The 9,625-nt window shown below is 50.4% G+C and overlaps 2 protein-coding genes across 2 annotated transcripts; both read left to right on the top strand.

The window, feature by feature from the left end:
• The first annotated feature begins 1,566 nt into the window (after positions 1 to 1,566).
• Positions 1,567 to 2,436, top strand: LOC110300080 (metallothionein-2). Its single transcript, XM_021170129.2, has 3 exons — positions 1,567 to 1,749; positions 2,002 to 2,067; positions 2,211 to 2,436. Exons 1-3 carry the CDS (start codon positions 1,722 to 1,724, stop codon positions 2,300 to 2,302), a joined length of 186 nt encoding a protein of 61 aa, XP_021025788.1. The 5' UTR covers positions 1,567 to 1,721; the 3' UTR covers positions 2,303 to 2,436.
• Positions 2,437 to 7,880: 5,444 nt separating this feature from the next.
• On the top strand, positions 7,881 to 9,128 carry LOC110300154 (metallothionein-1). Its single transcript, XM_021170223.2, has 3 exons — positions 7,881 to 8,154; positions 8,633 to 8,698; positions 8,907 to 9,128. Exons 1-3 carry the CDS (start codon positions 8,127 to 8,129, stop codon positions 8,996 to 8,998), a joined length of 186 nt encoding a protein of 61 aa, XP_021025882.1. The 5' UTR covers positions 7,881 to 8,126; the 3' UTR covers positions 8,999 to 9,128.
• The last annotated feature ends 497 nt before the right edge of the window (positions 9,129 to 9,625 follow it).

Raw genomic sequence — 9,625 nt, 5'->3', positions numbered from 1 at the left:
CACAGAAATCTACATGCCTCTGCCTCTTGAGTGCTCTGATTAAAGGCACTGGTTGATACATCCAGTCTACGTACTTCCATTTTCAAAATCTAAGTCCTAGCGGGAAGTGGGAACTGGGCAGGAACAACTGTACTGTGGGTTAGTTACCTCCATGAATTTACTGGACTTAGCCAGCGGTGACTGCCAACAACATCCTGGCTTGAGGCTGGAGTTACAGCAAAGACAGCTCTGGGGTCAGTCTGGAAAGGGAGCACGGGAGCCCAGAAATCAATCCGGTTCAAGTTCATAGCCAGGGCAGCCACAGAAAGTGCCAGGAAGGGAAAGGACACGGTGTTTAACCACACAATCCATGGGCAGCCGTGGACATCCAGTGATGCCTGGAATGAGTCAAGAAGGCATTGCCCCAGTTTTCACTAAGAGCTGCGAGGACAGTCTGTCCTGTTACACCCCACCCACAGCCTCCGTGAAAGTATTCGAGTCGGCCTGCCAGGAAGCTTCCAGCAACAGTTTCCTGGCTCCGCAGATGACACAGACATTCCAGCCATGACTTCCAGTCTGATTTCAGCAGACTTAAGCAAGTGGGGAAACACCATGTGCCTCCAGGGAAAGAAATTTTGGCTGCCATCTCCACCCTTCCCCTCAGCATCCACCCGTGGGTAGAGGTGGGTCGGGTTACGTGGGGCTTTCCATCCCTGTGTCTCAGAACACCACCATCTGGCCCTTCCTACTTGGCAAACACCCTGGCAAAGGGCCCTGGTCCATATCCTCCCAGAATGGACTGCTTTCGTTCTCTTGAATTCCACCTCCAGCAAAGACCCCCCACCATTTTTTCCTGTTCACTCGCTGCCCTCCCCCGCCCCCCAAGAGTAAGTCTCCTTAGCACAAGGCTTGTGTCTATGTCTCTGGTCTCTTGACAACTGGCTGGTGCCTTAGTGGATTCAAACCCTACACTCATCTTGGGCAAGTGACTATGTGACTGCGCCTCCGTTTCCACTTTTCTACGGTGAGAATAATGAACACCCCAACCAGTGTTTGTAAGGAAAAACGACCGCTCTTACGGTGCCCGCGGCACGTGACACGCAGGGGAGGCTGGGGTACATCACCAACAGCAGTTAAACCCGGGCTAGGGCTGGTTTTTGTAACCAGTTCACACTGCCAGCTAAGTTTTCCTGTACGCAGGGGCTTTCACCCAGGTTAGCACACAAGACATGCGCGGAAACTGTGTCCCCATGGCGTGATCTGGGCGGCCACAGAGGTCTCCTTGCTCAGCATCGCCTCTGCACCCGGCCCCTCGGCCCCGGGGCAAGGCAAAGCAAGCAAGCGCGAACGAGCAGGTGTCCTGGAACCGGTTCCCACCGGATCGCAGACCCTTTGCGCTCAGCTCCTTTGCTCTCAGTCCCTGAGCCCAGAGAAAAGGGGGTGTGACTCAGCGCGGGGGGGCGTGTGCAGGCTCTGTCCCACGTGCAAAAAGAGGGACGCTTGCAGACTTCGGGTCGTGCGCAGGCCCAGGGGCGTGTGCTGGCCATATCCCTTGAGCCAGAAAAAGGGCGTGTGCAGGCGGCGGGGACGTGTGCAGGGTGCCTTCCACCCGGGCGGAGCTTTTGCGCTCGACCCAATACTCTCCGCTATAAAGGTCGCGCTCCGCGTGCTTCTCTCCATCACGCTCCTAGAACTCTTCAAACCGATCTCTCGTCGATCTTCAACCGCCGCCTCCACTCGCCATGGACCCCAACTGCTCCTGTGCCTCCGGTAAGGGGGACTGCTGACGGGGTTTCTGGGAGAGCTAGACAGGCTTTTTGGCCCCTTCTTTAGTAATTACTTTAAGGGTACGACCGGCTGCCCCTTCCGAATGAATTCTGAAGCACTCCTGCTCCCTTTAAACTAGTCCTTGAGATAGTGGCTCGCCTACCTGGGTGATTTGCCTCTCGGTCCTCGGAGAAAAGCGTTCAGGTACTCCCGGGTCCCACTCAACCGCGCTCACTGATTGCCTTTTTCTTCTAGACGGATCTTGCTCCTGCGCTGGCGCCTGCAAATGCAAACAATGCAAATGTACCTCCTGCAAGAAAAGTAAGTTGGATCTTCTCTACCATTTCCCGGTCACTCTCCTGGGGTCCCTAGCCCTCCGCGCCGCGCCTTCCCTTCCCGGAGCGTTCAGGTGGGGTGCCTCTGACTCGGTTTCTCGCTCACGTTCAACTCTTCTCTCCCCCCAGGCTGCTGCTCCTGCTGCCCCGTGGGCTGTGCGAAGTGCTCCCAGGGCTGCATCTGCAAAGAGGCTTCCGACAAGTGCAGCTGCTGTGCCTGAAAGGGGGGGGGTCCCCACATCTGTGTAAATAGAACATGTAGGAACCTAGCCTTTTTTTGTACAACCCTGACCCGTTCTCTACAACTTTTTCTATAAAGCATGTAACTGACAATAAAAGCCGTTGACTTGATTAATTCAGCTTGTCTCTGTGCATTGGTTAAGGGGCTGGCAGAGGCGTTGAGATGGGACTGCAGCAGCTTAATTTGGGCTAGTCGGATTCTATTTCTCTGGACTTTGACCGCCTGGAAAGTGTCACAGAAATGGGCCAGTCCCACTGGGCGTGTGTGTATTGGGGATTAAACCCAAAGCTTCCTGCTTCCTAAACCCAGGTGCTCTATCTAATGAGCCACATCCCTACCCCTAATTATTTTCGGGTTTTAGGCTTAAAGTATGAAATACCTGTAAGTAAAAATGGGAGTGAGTCAGATATGACGTCTCCCACGAGTAATAACCCCAACACTTGAGAGCCTGAGGCAGAAGGACCACTGTAACTCCGAAGCCAGCTTGGTCTCAAATTTTGGTAACCTTTGGTTTTGAGGCCAGATCTTACTGTGTAACCTAAGCTGTGCCTGAGCCTTAGACTTATAAATTCTGGGCTAACAGACTAAAATCCATTTTTTAAAAATTCAGTAACATGGGCTGGCAAGGTGGCTCAGGTTAAGAGCACTGGCTGGTCTTCCAGAGGTCATGAGGTCAATTCCCCGAAACCACATGATGGCTCAACCATCCATAATGAGATCTGACGCCCTCTTCTGGTGTGTCTGAAGTCAGCTACAGTGTACTTAAAATAATAAATCTACCTGGGTGATTTGCCTCTCGGTCCTCGGAGAAAAGCGTTCAGGTACTCCCGGGTCCCACTCAACCGCGCTCACTGACTGCCTTTAATCCCAGCACTCGGGAGGCAGGGCCAGGTGGAGTTCGAGGCCAGCCTGGCCTACAAAGTGAGTTCCAGGACAGCCAGGGCTGCACAGAGAAACCCTGTCTCGAAAAACAAAAACAACAAAAGTAAATAAATCTTTGCGTGGAGCAAGGGAGGGAGGGAGTGAGTGGGGCAACCAGAGAGCGCAGAGGTCCTAAATTCAATTCCCAGCAACCATATGAAGGCTCACAACCATCTGTACAGCTACAGTGTACTTATACATAAACTATTTTTAAAAAATCAGTAACAAGAACAAAACCATGAAGAGTACTGTAAACACTATACGTATCCAAGGGCATGCCTTGCAGGAGCGTGGAGACTAAATGGCACAATGTGTCCAGCCTAGAGCCCCCATGAGGAACTGCCCAGTGCCCACTCCTGTACAGTGACGCTGACAGGGATTTTTTTCCCTCTTCCAGAGAGCCCAGTGGTATGACTTGACTGTCAGTCTGAAAGTTACTCTCGGAGTCAGGCAGAACTCTGCCCCTCACTCATCCCAAACCCTGGCAATTTAAGCAAAGTGACTAGAAATTTGGACGGAACTGCTCAGCATCTTCCCAGGAGCAAGGCGTCCAGGTGGAGTCTGCAATTTGGACAATTTGGAGGGCGGGCATGGTGGAATTTCCTTCTCTTTAGAAAGCTGTAAGGGCATGAATGACACACAATTAAAACCAACGGTTAATGCCCCCTGGCTATTTGTTGAAGTAATGCGATTTGGTCTTCAATCAAAGGGAAAGAGGAGTTTCTCTTTCCAGAAGTCAGGACCAAGCTTGCTCTTGGGCTTTCTCTGTGAAGAGCAAATTTACAAGACAGCCTGTGTTTCTCGTTGCCAGGAAGTCCTAGTTCACAGCCCACTTTCTCTCTTACTGGTCATGTAGCCTGGACAAGTCACTGAACCTCTGACATAGCCTGTTGTAATATCCCAGACTGAACCACTCTCTCTTCTCTTCTCTTCTCTTCTCTTCTCTTCTCTTCTCTTCTCTTCTCTTCTCTTCTCTTCTCTTCTCTTCTCTTTTCTTTTTTTCCTTTTTTTTTGATTTTTGTTTTTTGATTTTTGGTTTTGTTTTTTCCGAAACAGGGTTTCTCTGTGTAGCCCTGGCTGTCCTGGAACTCACTCTGTAGACCAGGCCGGCCTCGAACTCAGAAATCCACCTGCCTCCCAATTGCTGGGGTTAAAGACGTGCACCACCACTCCCCGACCAGACTGAACCCCTCGGATGCTGATATCAGCTAAAACCTAGATGCTGGGAACTCACTCTGTAGACCAGGCTGGCCTCGAACTCAGAAATCCGCCTGCCTCTGCCTCCCAAGTGCTGGGATTAAAGGCATGCGCCACCATGCCCGGCCAGACCTGGTGTTTTAAGGACTTTCTTCGTTGAGTGCAGTTTGGGAATCTGGCCTCATGTGTCCCTTGTTGACACCATTCATACAGTGCTGGCTTTGAGGTGGTACTGAGCTCAGGTGCGTGAGAATGTAACCTCAGAGATTTCCCTCATTGTCTCCAAACAGAGCTAATAAACAACAAACAAAACAAGTACCCTAATCAAGAGTCGTGTGTGTGCAGTGCGGGGTTGGGGGTTGGGGGATGGCGTCCAGTGTAATGGGGGGGGTCTAAGGGATGAAAGCTGGGACCTCGCTTAGTCCCTGAATGCCTCGAAACCACGTGAATCACAGTTACACTTTAGCTTCTCAATTCAAAGGGAAGATGTTGGGCTGGGAATTGGCATTGTGGTGAGAACTTAGCCTTCTGCATGAGGCTCTGGGGTTCATCTCTAGAACCATTAAAAAAGCAACGTGAGTCTGGGAATGTAGCTCAGTGGTACAACCCTCACCTAACATGCACAAACCCCTGCCTTCAGTCCCCAGCACGGCGTAAACAAGGTTTGGTGGCACACATCTGTAATTCTAACACTCAAGAGTCAGAGGCAGGAGGATCAGAGGTTCAAGGACCATAGCAAGTTTAAGGCCTTGGCCACATGTAACATCGTCTCAAAAAGAAGTCACACACAAAACACTGCAGGTATTGTGATACACACACACACACACCTGTATCCTAGCAACTTGGGAAGCTGAAACAGCAGAGTGTCTCAAGTTCAAGGCCAGACCAGGCTGTTCAGTGAGCTACAGCCCATTCTGAATTACAGAGTGACACCCTGGAAAAGGAGAGGAAGAAGGGGAGGAGGAGAAACTGGGGCCTGGCGACATACCTCTATTATCCTGTCTACTCTCCCGACACTGAGGCAGGGGGAGGATTTCCAGCTCAGTCTAGCTACAGAGCACAGTTTTTGTTTTTTTAAGTTTGATCCCTTATGTCATGTATGCATGTACACTGTCACTGTCTTCAGACGCACCAGAAGAGGGCATCTGATCCCATTACAGATGGTTATGAGCTACCATGTAGTTGCTGGGAATTGAACTCAGGACCTCTGGAAGAGCAGTCAGTGCTCTTAACCACTGAGCCATCTCTCCAGCCCTACAGAGCACATTTAAAGTCAGCCTGAACAACTTAGTGAGACCCTCCTTCAAAGTAAAAGACTGTAAAGGACTGGGGGCAAAACTCAGGTGCAGAATGCTTGCCTGGTGATCAGGAAGCCTTGGGTTCAATCCTCACTGAAAAAAAGCGGGGGGGGGGGGTGAAATCATATTATGCAAGAGGTCTAAAGGCCCAAGAATCTGTTACAGATCTCAGTTTTGGCAATAGACAATAAAACATAACAAACTAATAAAACAAGCAAAAACACCAACTACATGTGGTCCAGCAGAAACATCTCTGTATGCATCCAGAAAACAAGGAAGAGGCAGAATAAAGGACTTGGGCATCTTCGTGCCAGAGCACACCTCAGCCTGACTTGTACCCTAGGAGTCAGCAGTCCCCGCCTCTGCAGAACCACTGATGTCTCTGACCTGGGATCTTTGCTTAGGAGTTGCCCTTGAGTGCTTGGAATTTGTCTCTAGCCCAGGCTGAAATCCTCTGCTCTTTCCAAGCCCAGTCCTTACTTAGCTACTTAAAACCAGTAAATTCATGAGATCTGGAGAGAATTGACCAACATTAGTCAAGCAGGAATTCTGGTTTTTTGTTTGTTTGTTTGTTTATGTTTTTTGGTTTTTCGAGACAGGGTTTCTCTATATAGCCTTGGCTGTCCTGGAATTCACTTTGTAGACCAGGCTGGCCTCGAACTCAGAAATCCGCCTGCCTCTGCCTCCCTAGTGCTAGGATCAAAGGCGTGCGCCACCAACACCCGGCTTGTTTTTTGTTTTGTTTTTTTAAATCTTTAATCACTTCCTTATTAACTTTTGAAATAGGATCTCATTTGTGTGGCCCAGGCTGGCCTTGAACTTGCAGAGATCATCTGCCTCTGACTTCTAAGAGCTGAGATTAAAGAGCTACCCTAAGGCAAGAACTTAACTGTATAGATAAAGACTCAGTTCCAAATGAAGGGTTTTTTGGGATCTTCCCACGCAGAGGGTATTGCTGTGTTGTCTCCTCCAAGAGGAAATATCCGGAGGAAGGAGAAATGCCCTGGGTGATATTATATTACCAAACCAGTGGGTTGTCGGTTAATAGAAAGACACTTGTATCCAAACCACCACGAAAGAGGAGGAAGAAGAGGAGGGGGGAGGAGGAGAAAAAGGAAGAAGAGAGGAGAAAGAAGGGGAGAAGAAGGGAGGAGGAGGAAGAAGAGGAGGAAGAGGGAGAGGGGAAGAGGAGGGGGAGGGGGGGAGAGGAGTGTCATAGCCCAGCACCTGGTGCCTTCTCTGCCTACAAATGAACCTATGTATGTACAGATTCACGGCAAGAGAACTTGGGACAAACACAGGAGCATTAGTGTCAGGCAGTACTGGTTCACAGCCATTGCACTACTGACTGGATATACGGCCTGGGCAAGTCACTAACCCTCTCTGAATCCTCTGTCCTTGTGTGTAAATAGAATTTGCATCTCTCTATAGGTATTAAATGAGAAATTGGTTTAACTCCTGGTTCTGGCATAATAGACATATTGCTGGAGGTGGTTCTACAACAGTTAAGCAAAAACCTGCCCAAAGTCGTCTAGCTCAGAAGTGATGGTATGCATGAGCCAACAGTGTAGCTGTTCTCTTGCCCTAGACACAAGGCCTGACAGCAGACTCTAATATTACTCAAAATCAGAAACATTAAAAAAAGAAACAGCTGACTTTTTTTTTATTATTATTTAATGCAGTCCCTGGATATCACCTAAAATGATCCCTCTGGAGGGAGGGTACCTCGGTTTTTAAAACCAGCCTGGAGTAGAGCAGATGGGTTAAGGTGTGTGACCCCCCAGCCCTGGACATTCTTAGATGTGCCCCCTCAGGAGTGGAGAATAATGTTGAGATGAGTTCTGTTGGCTAAAATAATCAAGGCTAGTCTTTATAAAACTGTCTCCTCTTCTCCTAGCTACGATCCAGAGAGAGACCTGGGCGGAGCTGGTCGCTGCCCAGGAACTCCAGGAAAGGAGAAGCTGAGGTTACCACGCTGCGAAAGGGTTTACGGAGCTAGCTGGGTTTCCCGGGGTGAGTTCTTGTAAACTCCGGAGCAGCGATAGGCCGTAATATCGGGGAAAGCACTATAGGGACATGATGTTCCACAGGTCACATGGGTCGTCCTATCCCGGCCAGTAGCGCCAAAGGGGCGGTGCCGCTGTGCACACTGGCGCTCGAGGGAGCTCTGCACCCCGCCCGAAAAGTGCGCTCGGCTCTGCCAAGGACGCGGGGCGCGTGACTATGCGCGGGCTGGAGCAACCGCCTGCTGGGTGCAAACCCTTTGCGCCCGGACTCGTCCAACGACTATAAAGAGGGCAGCCCGTCCTCTAAGCGTCACCACGAGTTCAACGGCCTGACTACCTTCTCGTCACTTACTCCGTAGCTCCAGCTTCACCAGATCTCGGAATGGACCCCAACTGCTCCTGCTCCACCGGTAAGACTGGATCCTTGGTCTTTAGATTACCAAGTTGGGACCGCAGAGCGGAATCCCCGAGTTGTAGAGGCTTGGCGGGAATAGGCACCTTTAGCTGGCGATTCATTCCGGTTCTTTCTAGAATTCGCTCTTGCAAACGCCTTCATTAGTTAAGAGTATTGTCCGAACCGGTCCTTTGGCGGGGATGGGGCTAGGATTTAGACGCGCAAATGTCCGGTTCCTGATCCACCCAGGTAGGTTGGATCTGGGTTGAGTCCCAGGCATTACTAAACTTACTGTGAATTGCCTGAATTAAAAAAGAGGTGAAGGACCTTTGTGTCTTGGGACTCAGAAACATAAGCCCTGACTTGTGAGGAGAAAAGTGGGGCTAGACTCCCTGCAGCTCCGAGGAGGACTTAGTGAACTGAGCAGGGACTCGGTGGTGTTGGCCGCTGCTGTAATGCTGCCTCCCTCATGCTGTCTTCTTTCTCCTCCCCAGGCGGCTCCTGCACTTGCTCCAGCTCCTGCGCCTGCAAGAACTGCAAGTGCACCTCCTGCAAGAAGAGTGAGTTGGGACACCTTGGGTGGCAGCTAAGGCTAGGGGCGGGGAATTCCTACAGAGCTGGCTCTGAGAAACGTCCTTTGCTTCCCGGAGGCCATTGTATTGTCTTGGGGACAGAGCTGTGCGGACTATTCAAAACCGAGGTCTTCTCTGTTGGGGGACAGGAAGCAGGGGTCTTCAGCCAGGCTGACCTCTTCCTCTTCCTTTCTAGGCTGCTGCTCCTGCTGTCCCGTGGGCTGCTCCAAATGTGCCCAGGGCTGTGTCTGCAAAGGCGCCACGGACAAGTGCACGTGCTGTGCCTGAAGTGATGAACAGCGCTGCCACCACGTGTAAATAGTATCGGACCAACCCAGTCTTTCCATACAGTTCCGCCCTGTTTACTAAACCCCGTTTTCTACCGAGTATGTGAATAATAAAAGCCTGTTTGAGTCTATCTCTGGTTTTCTTGGTGTGGTTTGGCAATAAGAAACTGGGGTGACTTGATAGTCGGGGGATCTGGTTTTGAATCCCCTCGTGCCTTTACCTCCCGCCTCTGGTCCTCACAGAGGGGTAATGTCTTTGGGTAAAGCCAAGCTATCCCATAAGGGTCCTCATGGAAAACAGCTGTGTGCCTGGTCAAGTCTTGTGTTAGGGGAAGGGATGGAGGGAGGGTGGTCCTGGAAGACTTGATGTCCCATCCTTAGAAGCACAGAAAATCTTATCATTTATATTCTCTTTGGATTCTGGTTTCCTCTCAGATTGTTGGGTATATGGAGGAGGATATGAAAATTAATATAGGGTATCTAGCATGCTACGCAGGGACTAACCCTGAACTATATTCCAGAGGGGCTTTGTTGGCCGTTTTGACACAAGTTGCTTACCTTGTCCTAGAACTCATTCTGTGGTCCAGTCTGACCTTGAATTTTTGATTCTCCTGCCTCAGCTTCCCAA

This window comes from Mus caroli, unplaced genomic scaffold (genome assembly GCF_978045245.1).
Source record: "Mus caroli unplaced genomic scaffold, Mus_caroli_1 scaffold_10, whole genome shotgun sequence".
Classification (NCBI taxonomy): Eukaryota; Metazoa; Chordata; class Mammalia; order Rodentia; family Muridae; genus Mus; species Mus caroli.
This window is presented reverse-complemented; position numbering and strand designations above follow the sequence as displayed.